This window comes from Filicampus tigris, chromosome 8 (genome assembly GCF_054856515.1).
Source record: "Filicampus tigris isolate MCC_2025a chromosome 8, RoL_Ftig_1.0, whole genome shotgun sequence".
Taxonomy (NCBI): Eukaryota; Metazoa; Chordata; class Actinopteri; order Syngnathiformes; family Syngnathidae; genus Filicampus; species Filicampus tigris.
Genome location: NC_141224.1, coordinates 3,957,586 through 3,977,024, shown reverse-complemented (window position 1 = coordinate 3,977,024; position 19,439 = coordinate 3,957,586). Strand labels below are relative to the sequence as shown.

Genomic DNA, 19,439 nt, shown 5'->3' with positions numbered 1-19,439 from the left:
CAAATACTGCGAGGATTCGGTTTGCAGGCAAGGTTACAAGTTGGCAGCTGTCAATCATACTTTCGGGTTCTTTGTCGCTCAACAGATGATGACTTGACATTGGGAAAAAACAACAACTTCTTGCTGACACCCCTTAGAGATCAAAACAGCCCAAGAATCCACAGTTACAGCACACTTTGCTTGCCTTGCTGAATTCAACGAGCCTGTTTTGAGGTGAGGTGATTGTGCTCACCCCGCCAGTAAAAGCATTTTCACTTGAAAAGGCAGCACTTCGTACACTACACTGTGTATATGTGACGCTCGGGACACGTCACCAAATGCACCTCCGCCGGGTCGGCAACTTCACCGAGCAATCGCACCCGCATCAGAAGCTAATGTTAATCCGTGCGTCAGTGCAGCTCTGCTTACCTTCATACCTGCGTCTGCCTGCCTGATTGTGTTTGACGTGCTCTTTGAAGCTTGGAAGTGGGTCTGAATCTTCAGCCAGCGTAGCTGACAAGTCATGGGCCGGGAAAGCATGTGTGGGGGTGGGATTCTGCAACATTGGGAAGCTCTCGCTCACAGGCGCACTTGTCGAAGAAGATAACATTTTTCTTTCCACACTGGACAAACACGAGCGCTTTTCCTGGCAACGTGTCCCGAGGCGACCTCTCAAGCACAATTTGTCTTTCTGCTCAGAGCTCCGCCCACCCCCCCCCTTTGTCCGGGTCACAGGCCCGCCCCCGGCCTCTCATTGGTGGGACGGGGCCCCAAAAGTGTGTGTATGAGGCCGCTTGGCGCTCTGTGTGCGTGTGTGCTGAACACCAGCAAATGTCGACATGGGTAAGTGAACCTTCTGCAAACGCACACTTTTATTTATTTTTATCACCTGGTCTCATGTGAAGTGCTTTTGTTTGCTCCGTGCGCACTTCCACTATGCGCTTTTTTGTGTGTGTGTGTGAGTACGCGCGCGCGAGTGCGCACATGTAAGGTCTTATCTGAAGCCCGATTCACACGGCAGGATTGTAAAATTGTCGGCCGACTTCTGAGAGACCCCACTCGTGACTAGGACAAAAAAAAATCACGCCTATTACAGTTTGGAACGTGCGGTGTGCAGCCACACGGCAAGATCAACACTTCACACACGAACCACATTCCATCTTATAGTGGACGCGTCGGGTCACTGAGTGTTTTTTTGTTTCTCGTCTGCTAAGCTTTTTTTTGTTGATGCAGATGACCTTTTGAACTCGCACACTAACAAGCTGAAGAAACGGTGATTGCAGAGCGAGCGACAGTGTGCCTGCCCAGTGTTGCTTTTGATGAGAATGAAATGGAAAAATGTGTTTGTAGATTGTCGGTATTATGGCTCCAAAAAGCTGAAAAGCGCTCTGCGTCTATCCGTGGCGCCAATGTTTTCTTTGTGCAGTAGTTGGATGCGGTGGGTGTGTGCTCTCAGCAAAGAGTTGTTGTTGTCCAAGTAGCTGGTTCAACACACCCACACTTCAAACCCGAGTCCTATGGCGACCTCCTCACAGCTGGAAAACTGAGATTGTGTGGGTTCACAACGGCTCGGCAACACGTTCAAGATGGCTCTAGGGACAAACGCGGGAATTTACTTCCTTCCGCCTTTGGAAGTGGACATGATCACCATGTGGGCCTTGCTCACTAGGAGAAAAAATAGCTAAGAGAAGCAATTGACACATGAGTAAATATGAATGCGCATTTAGAAAATATTCACTAACGTCACATTTTAATTGAGGTCCAATCCGCCGTGTTTCAAATTTTGCTGTGATTGTCCCTCACCTAGATTTTATTCATACTAAATTGATGTTCAACAATATTAATGTAGTCAGCCATTTAAAGCAGCACTAGGCATGAAATCGACCTTAATATTTTTTTTTTCAACTCTTGATGAAACATTGACTTACAAGTAGTTGAATGGGACTTTGGTCATGGGGGGGGCGTCTGTATCGTTTTTACTGGCACAAAGCAACTTTGAGGAGGATGGAAGCAACCCTGGCACACCCAAAAGATACAAATGTCCTGAATTGCTCTCACGACATACTCACTTCCTCCTTTCGCTATAAGGACGGGAGTAGATTTGAACGTCTACGCGCTATTACTGGTGTCATGGCAGAAGCCCCAAAACAAACAAAAAAGACAAAAGTATTGTTTGAACAAAATTAGATTCATTACCTCATCGCTATTCATCTTTCACACAGCCACTGGAAATCGAAATGTAATTCAGTCCAACTTGCAGGCGAGCGAGAACTCAGGATTTCACAACGCATGGGAAATGGGGTTGACTTTTGTCAAAGCACTACCGCTTTTGTCCACATGGCGCCGCCATAATCAACAAAAACTGACATATGACACAGTGTTGCTTTAATATTCCACATCTATTTAACGCAATGTCATCTACAAAAAAAAATGGCACCGGCATCAATGCAAGTGTGCGACCTTACAACGACTGAGTTTGCTGGAGATGGAAAATAGACGTGGGAACGATTTGAGAGGAAGCTGTACCCCAATCTGGATGCTAGCCCAGCCCACGAAACAATGTGCCACTCCACTGTCTTGACTGGTTCTGACTAGATGCTGCATAAGGTGCAGATAGCGACATGAAGAGGCTGAATCAGGAGAAAAGGTCACGGCGGCAGCAGTCACCTATCGAATTATTTGTGCCTAGCAGGAGCGAAGCCAGGACGGCGTCAAGCTCCTCTCTCATTGGCTTCTTTTGCCGGTTGAGAAGCGGCACCCGTGGCTAAAGCCAAATTGTGGCAGGGTTTTTACTCGATTACTGTTTTAATAATTGATTGACCTGTCAATTGTTTTGCTGTTAATCGATCAATTGCGAATTTTTTTAAATTTTTATTTCCATCCCTTTACTCAAAGATGGGACTGTTTCACACTGAAAGTGTAGAAAAGGCTGGTTTGCTCTATAACCTATCAGACAAGTGTGAAAAATGTTGATCATTGTTTTCTAAAGTAAAAGTCTGATTTTGACTCAACAAGGAAAAAGTCTGCTTTCAGAGAAGACTACGGAAAAGTGAATATATTGACAGTTGAAACGTTGAAATGATGTGGATTTAACCATTTATTTCTCTAAACGTTTAATCCATCAAATAATAATTATCCATGTATTTGGATATTGGGTAGCTGTGGATTACTATAATTGTTGTACATCTACTTTTGGACTCCTGTCGAGGCAGCTGACATCTGTGCAGTCGCTTACGTTGCAGTCCTCAGTCTGGCTTTGCTCCCAAAGTCCAACAAAGTGCCTCCTGGGATGCCAGCGTCTTGCCCTGATGGACTTGGCTTTAGTTGCAACATCGACAGCAGGCTAATATTTAGCCCGGACTTGCACAACCCTTGTTGATTGTCAGGCCGTCGGCTGGATGGCAACCGGACTGATCCGGTTGTTGTGGCCGCCGTCTCTTTGCCAGAGAAGGACGCGAGCTGGATGATTTACAGCTCTTGCCTTTTTCCACACGTCCTTGTCACCTTGTCAATCGCGACTGCATGTCCAGAAGACGGCCATGTTGATGGCGCCGTGGGCCACGGGACGAGCGCCGCCTGCCTGTTGTCCGGCGTTCGGGCCAAAAGTGTCATTTGCTCTCTCGTGCTGTGGAAATGCCTCGGTTGCCTTTCGGGCTGCCATCTTCTTTTTATAAAACTGTTGAGGGACTCGATGGCAAGAGAGAAGAAGCCATTGTTTGCCGGTTTGAGGGCACATCATTGGATAGCGCCTTTCCCAAGTGTTCTTCGGCAGACAGTACAAAAACATCAAATGGGAGATTTTCTGACTCATCTCCAGGGGTGGGCACATCGGTCCGTCAGCCATTTTTTTCAGGCCGGCCCCAGTTTGTCTGGTCAACCAGGCCCTTCAGACGTCGCACGCAGGCGCAGCACAATTAGACCCGAGTTCAAAACAAACAGTCTTGCACACCTTTCAGTCCCACAGACCGCCACAGTAAAACCACAGTAAAATCGCAGAGAAACCTTCAACATTGTCATGAGAGGAATTTGGCGGCAAAGTATGAATTGCATACATGTTGGAGGAGGGCCATAACCTTTTCAAAAGTCCAACAGTTCCACTTTCCGCTTGGACAACCCAACTCAATTGTCCCTCTCCAGTCCCAAACGTTCACTCGCGTCCATAATCCCCTTCATCGACTGGACGGCGACCGTTTTTTTCTGGAGTCGCCAAACCCATTCCAGCATGGGGCGCGGGGTCAGGGGTCACACTGGGCCACGGCTGCTACCTCCCGCCTTGTGACCTTTGCCCTTGCTTGTGCGCAGCTGGCTGCTCAGAATGCGGACCAGGATACCCGAGCCCGCTGGACGCCATGAAGGGTGAGTGCGTGCGTGCGTGCGTGCGTGCGCGCACGTCAGCCAGCATGTGTGCGTATGTCACAACGCGTGCGTGTGTGCGTGTGTTGAAAGGCGAGCGCGAGAAGATCGTGTATCTTCCGTGCATCTACCGCAACACGTCCACCCGCCAGGCCGACTACTTGGCCACCGTGGACGTGGACCCGGAATCTTCATCCTACTCCCAGGTGACCATCATCATCATCTTCATCCTGGCGCCATCTTGTTTTCCCTGTCAGGTTTGAACTTGTCTGCAAAGGGCTGGAGCGTTTCTGGAAAGTTTCCAGTCAATTTCCACCGGAAGTTGAGAGGGAATTTTTGAAATCTTCCAAATTTGAAATTTCAACTGGGAATTGAGGCTCATTGAATGGAAAGGTGTCATGTCTTCAAGCTGCCCATATCAAAGTTGTTTTGTCCCAAGCAGACGTCCGTGCAAAAAAGAATACAATTAGAAAGCAGGACATTTCAACGGATTGATTTGTCAGTAAAACGTCAAGTTTGAAAGATTTTACTGGCCATATTTCTTTTGAAGAAGAAAAACATCTCCATTGAAAGATGACTCATCCCCTGACCAGAGATTGGAGAAAAACAAGCTCAGTTGAGTCGAAGCACCTGTGGCTCAAGCCAAACTTTGGCAGGCTTTTGACTTTCTGGACCTAAATTTCCCATCTCTTTGCCCAACTAGATTCAAGTTGCCTATCAAGAGCCAACCTTCCATCTTGCAAATTCCCGCCGAGTCCCCGTGCAGGGAAAGTTAGCAAGTTGGAACATTGGCCAAATGTTGCAAGCCCGCTGCCGTGTAGCCGGCCCAGACGCTGCCGCTTGTTTTGCAGGTGGTCCACCGCCTTCCGATGCCCAACGTCAACGACGAGCTCCACCACAGCGGCTGGAACGCCTGCAGCAGCTGCTTCGGCGACGCCTCCAAGAAGCGCAACCGCCTCATCCTGCCCGCACTCATCTCCTCTCGCATCTACGTGGTCGACGTCGGCACCGACCCCAGAAAACCCCGACTCCACAAGGTCCGCCGCACAAACGCCGACTTATTTCCTTCCACCCTGCGCGTCTGCTTCAAATGAACGGACTCTTGTCAGCCACGCTACATGCTAATCGACGCGTTGGGTCCTCATGAGTCCTCATGTGGCACACGATGTTAGTTGCTAGCATAAACAAGGTCATAAAAAAAAAAAAAAAAGAAAGTGCAACAGCCAGTTCAAAATCAAGTTTCTATTCCGATACAAGTCTTTAACCAACCAGACTGTTCAAATTTCAAAGATGACAAATATACGGTCATCTAGGGAGCAAACCGTACCACCTATAGCCAAAATCCATCAGCCTGAAACAAAAAAAACTGTTTGTCTTAGCCTAAGGATGTCACAGAATGGTGCCCCAAAGTACCCGCTGAGTATTTCGGTCCTGGTCTCTGCTCTGGTCCTTGGTCTCCGGTTTTGATCACTGAGTATCGGAGATAGGATCAAGTCTCACGTGTGCAAGTCTCATGCGAGTCCCTCGTGATTTCGTTCGTGGCAAGTCGAGTCCTCCAGCTAATGACATCTTGCTGGCGGTTCCTGGTCTTCATAAAAGGTGAAGACCAACAAAGGCACTACTGGCCAATTTCTCTAACCTGGATGCATGTCTAAAACCTCTGGAGATGACAGAACCCACATCAACACGATTTCAACCATCGCCATTCGGATTTGAGTGTCAATCAAAATGCTTTTGACGCCAAACTACTTCAGCCGCTTTTGTTTCTGCGGAAAACAGGGTCAACGCGAGGACACTGACATCTGTCTGCTTGCAGAGTATCTCAAGTCATTTCCTTTGTTTGTATTTGAAAAAGAGGCTGTTGATATTTGAAAGAGCCTCGTGTGAGTCGAGCAGATGCGGCCTCCGCATAATGACTCGGCTGTGGCCAACGGGTAGCAGAGCACCCGGGACGCTCTCATCGCAACTGGGAAATCTTGTTTTTCTGCATTCCTTCATCAAAGGATATTCTGACCGTGTCGTGGAAAAGCCGAAAGTCACTTTTTGATGTTTTTAACCTTACTACCATGTTTACTCCTATGTGAATTACTTGCAAGCGTATTTACGCGTAGCTAGAGAGACGATGCCCAACCTAGCTGAACTTTGGACCCAGTCCAGCTAAATGTTGGCTCACTACCGAGTGAGTTTCAAAGCAGGCGAGGGAATGAAAACACATTCACTGGGCTGATTGCATCACACTTTCATTTTTCTAGCCAAAAGTCCGCACCCGTCCTGCTATGCTACCGGGACATGCTCCGTAACGTAACGAGGGAAGGGTTTGACTCATTGACAAACAAGTAAATCTTCCAATCCTGACCACGCCATTAGCAACATGCACTCTCGTATTGTGATTCATTAACTTTGTATGTCCTCTTTTATTCAAACATACAGGACACAACAATCACGTTTTATAAGTTTTCAGGTTTCAAGTCAAGTCACCAAGTTTCAAGTATTCACAAAGCCAGATCCCAATACATACCCTGTCAACTTGTACGTTTTCCCCGTATTTTATACGTTTTTTTTTTTTTTGATCATTTAAAATTGTGTACGCCGTATAAAAATTTTTGTACGGGCAAAAAAATAATTAGAAACCCGTCTTGCCCATTTCAACTCTAACCCGGAGCGTCCGTTAGCGATTCCGACTGCAAACTTCGGCCGACTTTCACGAGCCCTCGTCATGTTCCCAGACTGTGGAGCCTGTGGACCTGTACTGGAAGTGCAACCTGGCCAACCCCCACACGACCCACTGCCTGGGCAGCGGTCAGATCATGATCAGTTGCATGGGGGACCCCTCCGGGGGCGGCAAAGGTTAGACCGGCACCAGACCTGATAACTCCAAGTTTTGGGACTCACCCTGTGTGTCGCTCTTAGGTGGCTTTGCGCTACTGGACGGCGGGACATTTGACGTGATCGGCAACTGGGAGCATCCCGGTGAGGCGGCCCCCTTCGGCTACGACTTTTGGTACCAGCCTCGCCACAACGTTTTGATCAGCAGCGAGTGGGGGGCCCCCAAAGCCCTCGCGGATGGTTTCAATCCTGCTCATGTTGCAGAAGGTGAGAACAAAGACGACAAGAATCGTTTCTTTCTTCTTGTTTGTTTGTTTATTTTGAAAAAGGGACAGTGCACATTAATCAACATTTCTGTAAATGCGCCAGTTTTAGCTATAAAGCTAGTTTTCGACCGTGGTCCCTGTGCAAGGTGTTAAAATGCAGCAGCTAAAAACACCAACAATGAGTTAAAATAAAACATTCGAAACTTCGAAAAATGCTCCAAACTATCGAGATCTTTAAAAAGAAGCCCTTGTTTTTATAGTTGACTTTCTCTGGTCACCGCTTACGCAAGTGTACTACCAGGACCTCATAGACTGAGTATCAGGTTCCAGTAGTCCCAAATCAGGACTTCACAGATTTCCAGAACTCCAACGTCAGGATTTCCTATATTGAGCTTCAGCTACTAGAAATCACAAATTAGGACTTGACAGGTTAAGGTTGAGGTTCTACTAGGCACCTAGTCAGCATCTGAATCTTGATCTTAGGGACCAATGTGAGTGAGTTCCTTGTTGTTCCAGGCCATTATGGTACTTCACTCCACGTGTGGGACTGGACCACTCACAAGAGGGTGCAGACCCTGGATCTGGGAGAAGAGGGCGCCATTCCTCTTGAGATCCGGTTCCTCCATGACCCAAACGCCACTGAAGGTTTTGTGGGCTGCGCTCTCAAGGGGAGCGTGATCCGGTTCTACAGAGCACCAGTGAGCAAACGCTAGCGCTGTCCCTAACCTCTGGACACGCATTCCATATGACGACACCAGGCCCAGCTGCCCCCTTCTGGTTTTGACGCTGCCGCCCTCTACAGTCACCTTTGTCCACAATTGTTTGTCCTCCTTTGCACAGTTCTCTGTTCCACGTTCTATGTTGTCCTTTTAGTCAGGAAAGTGGGCTGTAGAAAAAGTCATCAGCGTTCCCAGTAAGAAAGTTGAAGGGTGGATGCTCCCTGACATGCCAGGTCTGCGTCAACACCGGCCGAAGTCGTCTGCCTGTCCGGCCGTGCCATCTGTCCAACACCTGTCCTTCCGCATGTAGGCCTAATCACCGACATCCTGATCTCCTTGGATGACCGCTTCCTTTACTTCAGCAACTGGCTGCACGGTGACATCAGACAGTATGACATCAGCGACACCAGGAACCCTCGACTGGTTGGACAGGTGGCGTGTCATGTGACAGCGTGCCGGCAAGCGGACCCCTTCCAGAGAGACGTTTTTTTACTTTCCGTCTGTCTGTTTGGCCGCAGGTGTTTTTGGGGGGCAGCATCACCAGCGATGGACCAGTCCGAGTCCTGGAGGACCCAGAAAACCAGCCACAGCCCCGCCCCCGTTTTATTCAGGTCTCTCGGACAAAACATCTGCCTGACTATCTCTCATCTCTGTCTATCTGCTGAACCTGCTGTATCCATCCGTCTCTCTGTCAACATATCAGTTGTCTAGCTTGCTCCCTACTCAAGCTGTCTACCTCTCTATCCGTCTCTCAACCTACCCGTCTATCTACCAGAGGTGAGCATTTTCCAAAATTTCCCCGGTTCGTTCATCCGTCAGCGGCCGGGGTACCCATCCGTCATTAGTCAGTCTGTCATTTTTTCAAACCAAAACACCATGTAATTGTTGAACGGGCGTCCGTCTGTGACAGACTGACTGACGGACCGGTCCCTTAGTCTTGACGGAATGCCCACCTCTGCTAGCTACAGTATACTAGCTGTCTGCTTACTGGTCTATCTAGCTTGCTAGTGATCAGTGGTCTAGTTGTCCACCTATCTGCCTGTCTATCTAAGTGTGTGTGTGTGTGTGTGTGTGTGTCTAGGGGAAGCGAGTCCACGGTGGTCCTCAGATGCTACAGTTAAGTTTGGATGGTCGAAGGCTGTATGTAACTACGTCACTCTACAGTGGCTGGGACAAACAGTTCTACCCTGAAATGGTCCGGTTAGTGTCTTTCTCACACGCATACACACACACACCGTGTTATTTTATTTTTTTGGGAGAACTTTGGATGACTTTAGCCCATGATGATGCTAACGGCGCTAATGTCGTTTGCAGGGAGGGGTCTGTAATGATGCAGGTCGACGTGGACGCCTTCAAGGGCGGTCTGACCCTCAACGAGAATTTCCTTGTGGACTTCGGCAAGGAGCCCGGTGGTCCGGCTCTGGCTCATGAGCTGAGGTACCCCGGAGGAGACTGCACGTCCGACATCTGGCTGTGACCCCAAAACCTTCCATGCTTGTTCATAGTGTGCCTGTCAGTCAGACTTGATCTGTGCTTCCCACTTTGAGATCGTCCGAAGGTTTTGTTTCAATGTGAAGACGACGTCTGTGATTGTAGATGCCTGTTCAAATCACTCATGATTATTGTGAGCTTGCTAACACAGCAACACCACTGGGGTCCTCGAACTGTACTTACGAACAATAAATAAATCTCCCAAAAAACAACATCGACACCAAATATCTACATTTGCAAGCACCTGACTCCTCGTTTGACATGTTAGCGGCGTCCACCGGAGATCCCGTCGAGGAGACGAGGGCAACAGCAAATGTTTGGAGTCATAAGACGTTCGCTCCACCATGGTGTTGGCGATTAAAGACGACGTCACGCCATTGACCTGCCATAACCAAGTGGTCACCATGTGTGAATTATGATCACAAGACGTGTCCACATGATTTCAAGTGGGATGGATTCAAGTCAAATATTATCAACGCTGTTCATCTGTGAGGGCTTCTCCAGCCACTCGCTCGCAGCACATATTTGGAGTGCAGTGTTGCTGTGTTGATGGTGTATTACATGGATTGCTAAAGGATTGTGAATGTCAAAAGTGGCACAGGGGCACCCTCTAGTGATATGTGAAATAATTACTGCCAAAGTGCAGTTAAGTTGTATTGGACTTTTTAATAGTGTACAGTGCATATAATCTTCAAGAACTGTTAGTTTTTAAACGTTTATGTTGCTACAATTATTTTAATTTTATGTGCAATACAATCATTCAGTGCAGTTTTAAAGAAATAATCTTAAATGCAGTGTTACGTTGCAACTGTGCATAGGGTAGCAGTGGGGTACAAATAATTTTAGCACACTACCACAGTAGTCCCCAACCTTTTTTTCTGCAGTGGATCGGGTTGTACAAATTCATAACTTTGATGGGACGGGGGGTGGGGTTTTTGGCCGATTAATAAAATGCTACAACAACGAATATTGCGAATCTACTCTGGATTTGTATATGCCTTTACTAGCAGCACCAACATCATCACGGCTTTAAAACGGTCACTATGGTAACTCTTAAAGGAAAGTCAACCCCAAAAAATTCGTTACAATAATATGTTAATAATAACACGGAATTCTGATTAATACTGGAATATTTGTGGAATATTAGTTTAGCAGTAAAATCCACCCGTTTTGTCTCAGGGACGGCCATTTTGTCACTTTCTGTCGACTGAAAGATTGAAAATGACATCACAGTCGCTCAGGTAACATCCAATCATGGCTCACTTATTTTCTTAAGCTGAGCGATGAACATGGCGCATAGAACATATTATTGTAAAGAACATTTTCGGTTTGACTCTGCAACAGACATCACAGAACAAATATAAAGTGCATGAATGATACGAGCAACACAGAAACTGGGTATTTTGTAGGTTACAATAAATGCAAAGCCAATTTTTACATAACTATATTAGCAGCGTCCTCCTGAAATGCGCATATAAGGCACAACAGAACAAATATAAAGTGCATTAGAATATATAACTCACCATAACGCTAAATCAAAAGTACTATACATTTCTGATGGATGTAATGGAGAAAATCCGTACACTTTTTAAAATAAAAGATTTTTCAGCCTTGGATAATAAATAAACCAGAAGTACTGTATGTTTTTCATTCTTTCATTTCATTTTATTTCAGTCAAAAGTTGTGAGACATTTCCTTATACTATTGAATAGAACTTTTGACTGCGAGTGTACTTTTCTTGTTTCTTGACGAACACCTTGGCCTACTATGCTCCTGTATTTTGAAGTTCTTCGTAAAGGTGCTACCTGGAGAGTTAAACATTTTTTTGGTGCTACTTTGTGTCAAATGTTTGAGAAGTACAGCTCGATGCAACAAAGAGCATTTATTTATTATTTTTGAGTTTGAGGAATGTTGACCGGACCAATATGGCGGCGAGGTAGGCGTGTAAGAGAGCGAGCGGTGAGGTGGATAAAGATGCGTGTCTCCCCCTAGCGGCCGGTGGCCATTTCCTCCGCGGCTGCGGCCAGTCGACAGCATCAATGGGGCGACAAAGTTGACTTGACGATACGATTGACAGCCGCCAGAGTTCAACAAGGTACGAGCGAGCCGCCCGTAAACACGTCACGCAGTTCATACGACGTTAGCTTAGCTTTTAGCTTCCCAGCTAGCTCGGGCGTTTACTCGGCATTCGTAGCAACAGTTGGCTAACGCTAGCCAGGCTAAAAAGCCTCGGAGCGACCTCAGGCAGCCGCCGCCGCTGCCACCCGACTGCTAATCGATTGTTAGCCGCTAGCCCCCACTTATGCTAATCCGCCGAACGCTCTTTGCTCGTCCAAACTATGCTCGTGTCAGCTGCTAGCCCACAAAGACGTGCTCATGTGGAGTTCCGAAAGCACAATTTGTTTATTTGATGCTCATGTTTATGTTCAGTTTGGTGGCACGTCCAGTGCACGGAGCCGCGCTCATGACTGACAGGCGACTACTCCATTGTTTGTCTTGAGTGCATAGAAAAGTCAACGCAGCCTCTGCCCGAAGGCCACATTATTTTAGATATCAGAAAAAGAAAAAAAAGGGGGCAAACTCATTGGCCACTTCAATTTGTGAGCCGAGGGAGTTCCCTTCCCTAAAATGTCCGCTCATGAAGTCACCTCGTTCGCATCACGAGAATTGACAGCGTGCAATGCTGCAAATAACTTTTCCCTTCAGGAGCAGTTTTCACTACAGTTGAGTCATCATTCGAGGAGGGTTTTTCTTTTCTTTTCTTGGCCGGTTAATCATAGGGAGGTCAACAGTGCATTTTTTTTAAGTTCAACAATAAAAATAGGACAATGTGATGCAGTTGTTTGTAGGGCTGCAGCTGTGGTCGGTTCAATTTTGTATTTGTGCCAAAATGACCCACTTACACGGACTCATCGCTACTGTTGCCCATAAGAGCAACAACGATTTAAGGTTTGAGTAGTAGTTGTTAAGCTGTCATTTTGCCAAATGCACGTAGACGCCGCATCAAGAAAATTAACATGTTCTGTTGTTTCTACACTGTTTTTTGCATTCAACGTAATACATAAGCAACATATCAACTCTTGACATATTTATGAGTCACTCCAAATATGCGCTGTCTTTTCATCTGCAATTCCCCCCCAAATTTCATACATATTTTTGCACCACTTTCCACCTAGTCACGTGGTCCTGTGAATATAACAGAATAATATACTTGATATCCCGTCTTCCTTGTTACGTGAACGTCAAGTTGACCGAGAGAAGTGCACCCAAGTCGCTTCTACTACAGGACGTGAAGAAATTGATGGCGGCTCAAATTTTGACAAGAAAACGCTCCTCCCAATGAGGCTCCCCATGAAAACCATTCGGAGACAGTCCTGCCGCCACTCTGAAAAGAGGATGCAAAGTCAACTCGTAAACAGGACAAATTCAAAGTTACACTTGAAATTGCTGCAACTTGACGCGATTTCAACCGCAACAGTCGGCTACAAAATGTCCTTGTGACGAATGGACGTGGGTCACAGCACGACCAACATCGGAAACGGGGCTGCACCCCATAAATCTTATTACATTAGGCCAAGGAAGTTGTCTTGATGATGTAACAACTTGTGTTCATGTGTGTATGTGTGTGCTTCAGCGGAGGTGGGCGGAGCCTCCCTCCCGGCGCTCTCAATGGATGAAAAGAAGGCGGAGCTCTCCCCCGCCCCCTCAGAACAAGATGGCCCCTTGCCGAGACCGGGTCCCGCGCCCGCCGGCACGCCTCCGCTGGGCGTCATCAGCGAGGGGGCGGGCGAGGGGGCGGGCGAGGCAGTGACGGGCGAGGCGGTGGCGGGCGAGGGGGCGGGGCCAGTGATCGACGCGGCAGCGGCGGAGAGGGCGTGTCGGGAAGTCCTGCACAAGCTCAAATTGAGACACGTCGACCCCGCCCGTGACGGGGACGGGCCGGCCGTGGCCGACCGAGATCGGGACCGAGAGCGGGACCGAGAGCGGGAGCAGGACCGGGACCAGGACGAGGAGGGCTGGGGCGAGGGTGGTCGGCGGCGGCGGCGGCCCAACCCGTCCAAACAGTCGTGGCTCCTGCGCCTGTTTGAGTCCAAACTCTTTGAAGTGTCCATGGCCATCTCTTACCTTCACAACTCCAAGGAGCCCGGCGTGCAGGCCTACATCGGCAACCGACTCTTCAGCTTCCCGCACGATGACGTCGACTTCTTCCTGCCGCAGCTCCTCAACATGTACGTGCACATGGACGAGCACGTCGGCGACGCCATCAAACCTTACGTGGTGGGTGCACGCACACATACACACAGTAGCGCATACAGGTGTGTGTTTCAACCTCTCTCGTGATTCTGGCATTTAGCAAATTGAAAGAATTTTGCTCATCCTAAAAGTGTCCTAAAAGTCGAGACAAGTGGGACAGTAAGAAAAAGAAGTTTGTGTGGCGCGTGTCCCTCAGGTGCATCGCTGCAGGCAAAGCATCTCGTTCAGCCTGCAGTGCGCGTGGCTGCTGGCGGCGTACTCGTCCGACATGCACATCTCCACGCAGCGCCACTCGCGAGGCGCCAAGCTGCGCAAGCTCATCCTGTCCGACCAGCTCAAGCCGGCCTCCGCCCGGGCCCGCCGGGAGCCCCTGACGCTCACGCCCTTCTGCGCCGTGGCCACGCCCCCGGCCCCCGCCGAGCACGGCCTGTCGCCCTCCAAACGCACGCACCAGCGCTCCAAGTCGGACGCCGCCGTGGCCGTCAGCCTCAGCAGCAACCTCAAGAGGACGGCCAGCAACCCCAAAGTGGAGAGCAGCCACGACGAGGTGAGATGATCGGGGCGATCGCGACGGCAGTTCGCAGGTGGCAAACCATTGATCTCAATATCCGCCGAGGCTGTTGGCCTTCTCAGGTTTCCCGATTGGCTAAAGTAGCACAAATGCGTTTTCTTATATTCCAACTCTCAAAGTACCCGTGGACTAAATGAGTTGCGCCACGCAACTTATTTTCATGCCGCATTTCAAAAGCCCCCCCCCCTAAAAAAAAAAGGTTTACAATCCAAATATCCATTTAGCAACAAGCTCTCCCATGGCGGCGGGAAGCATGACAAAGAATCCACGACTTTGTCCCAAGGACTTTTGTGCGTCGCGAGACTAACAAGCAAGCCTGCTCAAGTTTTGTCCACGTCGTCGTGACCGATTCCTGCCCGCTTGATTTGCCAAGCCAACATTTAGCTAGTAAATATTCAGCAGTGTCTTTGCATTGGTGTCGTGCGCACGTGCGCGATGATAAGGAGACGAAGATCAGATGACCGTTCATGAGCAATTGATGCGAAATTTCACAAAAGGCCTCACGTCCGTTTTGCGGCAACGCTGACGCGTGCGCCGCCCTCCCGAAGTCTTCCGCAAGCTCCCAAAGTCAAAGCAAAGACTTGGTGCGAGCAAACGGGCAAGTTGTGAGGCAGGAAGCGGGGGCTCCGTCGACAGCCTCCCCTGATCTTTGACCTCTGACCCTCAGGAAAGTTCCAGCGTGGACTTTGTCAACCTTGTCAGCTCTGCTGTAAGTTTTGCAACTTGGAGGCCGTACACGCCGCGTTGTGGGAAAGGGAGGCCGCCGGCAATCAGGCTGACGTTTCGCTTCTGCTTCCGTGCCGCTTCTTCTCCTTTTTCCTCTTCTTCCTCCTCCCGCTTGTGGTCGGCACGCTGCTTGTGGCTGGTGGGCTCTTGTTGGGGAGTTGGTTGCTGGCGTCAATGAGGGAACAGGCCATGCTCCAATCAGGCCACACGATGGCGCTGCACCACCGGCTCACTCAAGTCCGGCTCTTTGATTTTGGGGAGTAATCGTGAGCTTGCGGCCTCTTTTCAAATGAGACACTTGACGTCACAGAAGCCCCGAGAGTGGATGGAAAGCTTTGAGGCTTTCGGAGGCTTCATCTGGCCCTGATGGCCACTAATAATCGCCAAAACAGAATTGTTTGGCCTTTTTATTAATTTTTTTTTTTTTTTTTGAACCCACGGCCGCATCCTCACAAAAGCAGTCCAACTCGTGATCGGTATTGTCAAATCCTCTCAAGTTTATTTCGATAGCCCTCAATCACCAAAAAGTTCAAAGGGCTTCACAAATAGCGATGACATCCCCGAATCTGAACCCCACCCGTTGGTCTTGACTGGCTCGCGAGGTTTCTTGGGGTGAAAGTTGATTGAGGAACGCGTCGAGCCCGCCTCCTTTCACACTCGGGCGATATGACTGAAAAGTATATCATGATCTAAGTTTTTCATATTGGTTGATGTCCATATATATAGATTTTTTTTTTCTTTTCCTTTTTTTAACTGTTGAGAATAATGACCCGGAGAAAAATGAATTTAGATGATTTTATTTTAACGTAATACTTAACCTTTAAGAAGAGGTCAACGTAACTTTGAAAGAGTGAAATAAACCGCTCAATATAAAGATGAAATAAACTCCGCATTAAACATAATGTGCTTAGCAGGGCTGGGCGATATGTTTGGACAAACTGTCACAATCTAAGCATTTCATTTCGTATCAGTCAATATTCATAATAATTGATCTTGTTTTAAACCTGTTAAAAAAAAAAGTGCAGCGTAAATAGTTATTTGCATTAGCTGCTAGCCCATAGCATTATTGTTGATGCACGTACGTTAGCCTTCATCCAACGTTCGTACAATGTAAGTGAACTGCCCGCCCGCAGCCGGTGCGCCTGGCGCCGCAGCGCGACTTCATCAAGTCTCTGATGGGCATCGGCAAGCGTCTGGCCACGCTGCCCACCAAGGAGCAGAAGACGCAGCGGCTCATCTCGGAGCTGTCGCTGCTCAACCACAAGCTGCCCGCCCGCGTCTGGCTGCCCACCGCCGCCTTCGAGCACCACGTGGTGCGCGTGCCGCACACGCAGGCCGTCGTGCTCAACTCCAAGGACAAGGTGAGTGTTTGGCGTCGTGAGCGTGGCCGTGGAACAAAATCAACCCGTCTCTTGGGGCGCCTCTGTATTGTTATTCGTTGCAAAACTGGGACAAAACCACGTCTAAAATGATCAAAGTACTGCTTTTGGCGCTATCTCCAAGTCAAGTCATGCCGCCTCTGACCCCGCAGGCGCCCTACCTCATCTACGTGGAGGTTCTGGAGGTGGACGACTTTGAGACGTCTAACGTGCCGGCTCGAATCCCCGAGAACCGCATCAGGAGCACGCGCTCGGTGGAGCACCTGCCCGACTGCGGCATGAGCGCCGAGCAGCGCGCCGGGAGCTTCTCCACCGTGCCCAACTACGACAACGACGACGAGGCCTGGTCGGTGGACGACATCGGCGAGCTGCAGGTGGAGGTGCGTGTCCGCCCGGGCGCTCTCGGACCAAAGTTGTCCACCGTGATTCGGCAACGTGGCCCCTTTCCCGGCAGTTTCCGGAGGTTCACGCCAGCTGCGACAACATCAGTCAGTTCTCCGTGGACAGTGTCGGCAGTCTGGAGAGCAAAGAACCCGTCTTCATCGCCGCGGGCGACATCAGGTCGGTTCCTCGCTCCCTGTCCCCCGAAGATCGATGAAGGTGCCGTCACCGTCAATATGTTGGTGCGTCTGCGACGTTGGAATGCGTGTGCGCGCAGGCGGCGTCTGTCGGAGCAGCTGGCGCAGACCCCCACCACTTTCAAGCGGGACCCCGAGGACCCGTCGGCCGTGGCCCTCAAAGAGCCGTGGGAGGAGAAAGTCCGGTAGGCGTCTACCGCTTCGGCTTGCGCCGCTGCGCGCCTCCCCTAACCTCGGCCGTGTGGTTCAGGCGCATCCGCGAGGGCTCCCCGTACGGGCACATGCCCACGTGGCGCCTGCTGTCGGTCATCGTCAAGTGCGGCGACGACCTTCGCCAGGAGTTGCTGGCCTTCCAGGTGCTGCAGCAGCTGAAGGTGAGCCGCCATCCGCTGACGCGCCGACGCTGTCCGACAGCCCGCGAAGTAAGCCCCTCCCTCTCCTCGTCCCTCAGTCCATCTGGGAGGCGGAGCGCGTCCCGCTGTGGATCAAGCCCTACAAGATCCTGGTGCTGTCGTCGGACAGCGGCATGATCGAGCCGGTGGTGAACGCCGTGTCGCTGCATCAGGTGAAGAAGCACAGCCAGCTGTCTTTGCTGGACTACTTCCTGCAGGAGCACGGCGCGCCCACCACCGAAGCCTTCCTATCGGCGCAGAGGAACTTTGTGCAGAGCTGCGCCGGCTACAGCCTCATCTGCTACCTGCTGCAGGTCAAGGACAGGTCGGTGCAAACCCGCCACCGCGCATTGCCCTGCCCGTCTTTTTATTGTACGGTACGCTTACTCAACCGCACGTCCTGCTGAGCCAAAAAAAAAAAAAAAAAAAAAAGCGCCGTCTCATTGAGGCTTTTGTCGTGTCTGGAGGAAATCGAGGCCTGCATGGCACTGGATTTCTTGAATTTCAATGAAAAGAAAACAAAAGTGAGGCTGTTTGGTGCTGTTGTTATCCTTGCATCTGTCATATCTAGACCGGATTACTGTGAGGCACCTCATTTTCAAGTCAGTCAGTCCTCCTCAAGTGTGTCCAGTTGGTCCAAAATACTGCTGCTCGTCTCCTAACTGGTGCCCGTAGGAGGGAGCACATAAGTCCAATTCTGGCTGGCTGAACATTTTTAGAGTTCTTTTCAAGATGCTTGTATATTTGTTTTCAAACCTTGAAATGGTCTAGCCACTGAGTGCAATTTGGGGTCAGTCTAAAGCTTGGACTTTGCGGCGTCCCCTCAGGCACAACGGCAACATCCTGCTGGACGCGTGCGGCCACATCATCCACATCGACTTCGGCTTCATCCTGTCCAGCTCGCCCAAGAACCTCGGCTTCGAGACGTCGGCTTTCAAACTCACCGCCGAGTTTGTCGAGGTCCCCTCTCGTTCCGTTCCGTCGGCCCCCGTTTTCGCCTTAGCCGCGCCCTCATCGTCTTTGTGTGTGCGCGCGTGTCAGGTGATGGGCGGTCCCGACGGCGACATGTTCAACTACTACAAGATGTTGATGCTCCAGGGCCTGATCGCCGCCCGGAAGCACATGGAGCGTGTGCTGCAAATTGTGGAGATCATGCAACAAGGTCAGCAGCACACGCCAAGAACACGCTAACCAACATGTGGCGCTAGCCCGTGAGCTGACGGCAGGCGCGTGCGTGTGCGCGACAGGCTCGCAGCTGCCCTGCTTCCACGGCTCGAGCACCATGCGAGGCCTGAAGGAGCGCTTCCACATGAGCCTGACCGAGGAGCAGCTGCAGCTGCTGGTGGAGCAGATGGTGGTGGGCTCCATGCGCTCGCTCACTACCAAACTTTACGACGGCTTCCAGTACTTCACCAACGGCATCATGTGACCGCCGCCACATTCGAGGACCAGCGTACCAATGATGATGATGACAATGACGATTGCATTCTCAGGTGTTTTTTTTTTTTTTTGGGTTGGTTTTTTTTTTTTTTTTTGTCACTGGCGTGTCGGTCAGTGTTCCGTGGAGAAAAGTTTGTGTAACATTCCCCACGTGTTGCTCCTTGTAGTTCCTTTTTGTTCGGTGTGATGAGCCCCCGCGAAACACCGTGATGTTTCAATCATCGCCACTCCTAACACGGCCCCGCCCACTTTTTTTTTTACGGGCACTCGCTTGGAAATGTGAAAAGAAGTGATGAATTGATGGCCTTTCAAAACAAGTGTGCTGTTCAATGCTTCGTGGACACACCCAAATAAAAGTGTGACGAAAAGTTTCACTTTAAACTGTTTCTGCTTGTGAAACGAGAAGCTTATCATAAAGTAAAACGTTTCGGCAGCTTGTCTTCTTGGGCTGGAAAAAAAAAAGTG

General features: G+C 49.7%; 2 protein-coding genes and 1 long non-coding RNA gene across 5 annotated transcripts; 2 read left to right on the top strand and 1 right to left on the bottom strand.

The window, feature by feature from the left end:
- Nucleotides 1-723: 723 nt before the first annotated feature.
- Nucleotides 724-9,846, top strand: selenbp1 (selenium binding protein 1). 2 transcript variants are annotated; one of them, XM_086039446.1, is made up of 12 exons: nt 724-822; nt 4,282-4,335; nt 4,426-4,538; nt 5,184-5,369; nt 7,059-7,179; nt 7,243-7,425; nt 7,941-8,122; nt 8,298-8,376; nt 8,454-8,575; nt 8,662-8,754; nt 9,225-9,343; nt 9,458-9,846. In XM_086039446.1, the coding sequence occupies exons 1-12, from the start codon at nt 819-821 to the stop codon at nt 9,618-9,620; spliced, it is 1,419 nt and encodes a 472-aa protein (XP_085895572.1). In that variant the 5' UTR covers nt 724-818; the 3' UTR covers nt 9,621-9,846. The 2 variants fall into 2 exon arrangements, with proteins under 2 accessions (XP_085895572.1, XP_085895574.1); XM_086039448.1 differs by lacking the exons at nt 9,225-9,343; nt 9,458-9,846 and adding an exon at nt 8,847-9,182.
- On the bottom strand, nt 9,383-10,220 carry LOC147143087 (uncharacterized). Its single transcript, XR_015087997.1, has 2 exons — nt 9,879-10,220; nt 9,383-9,743 (listed from the first exon to the last, which is right to left on the bottom strand). It is a non-coding gene; the product is annotated as an uncharacterized LOC147143087 (long non-coding RNA).
- Nucleotides 10,221-11,569: 1,349 nt separating this feature from the next.
- Nucleotides 11,570-19,355, top strand: pi4kb (phosphatidylinositol 4-kinase, catalytic, beta). 2 transcript variants are annotated; one of them, XM_086038552.1, is made up of 13 exons: nt 11,570-11,729; nt 13,269-13,912; nt 14,085-14,435; nt 15,127-15,168; nt 16,319-16,546; nt 16,717-16,944; nt 17,019-17,125; nt 17,223-17,327; nt 17,393-17,516; nt 17,594-17,859; nt 18,362-18,494; nt 18,576-18,696; nt 18,782-19,355. In XM_086038552.1, exons 2-13 carry the CDS (start codon nt 13,304-13,306, stop codon nt 18,961-18,963), a joined length of 2,496 nt encoding a protein of 831 aa, XP_085894678.1. In that variant the 5' UTR covers nt 11,570-11,729; nt 13,269-13,303; the 3' UTR covers nt 18,964-19,355. The 2 variants fall into 2 exon arrangements, with proteins under 2 accessions (XP_085894678.1, XP_085894679.1); XM_086038553.1 differs by lacking the exon at nt 15,127-15,168.
- Nucleotides 19,356-19,439: the final 84 nt, after the last annotated feature.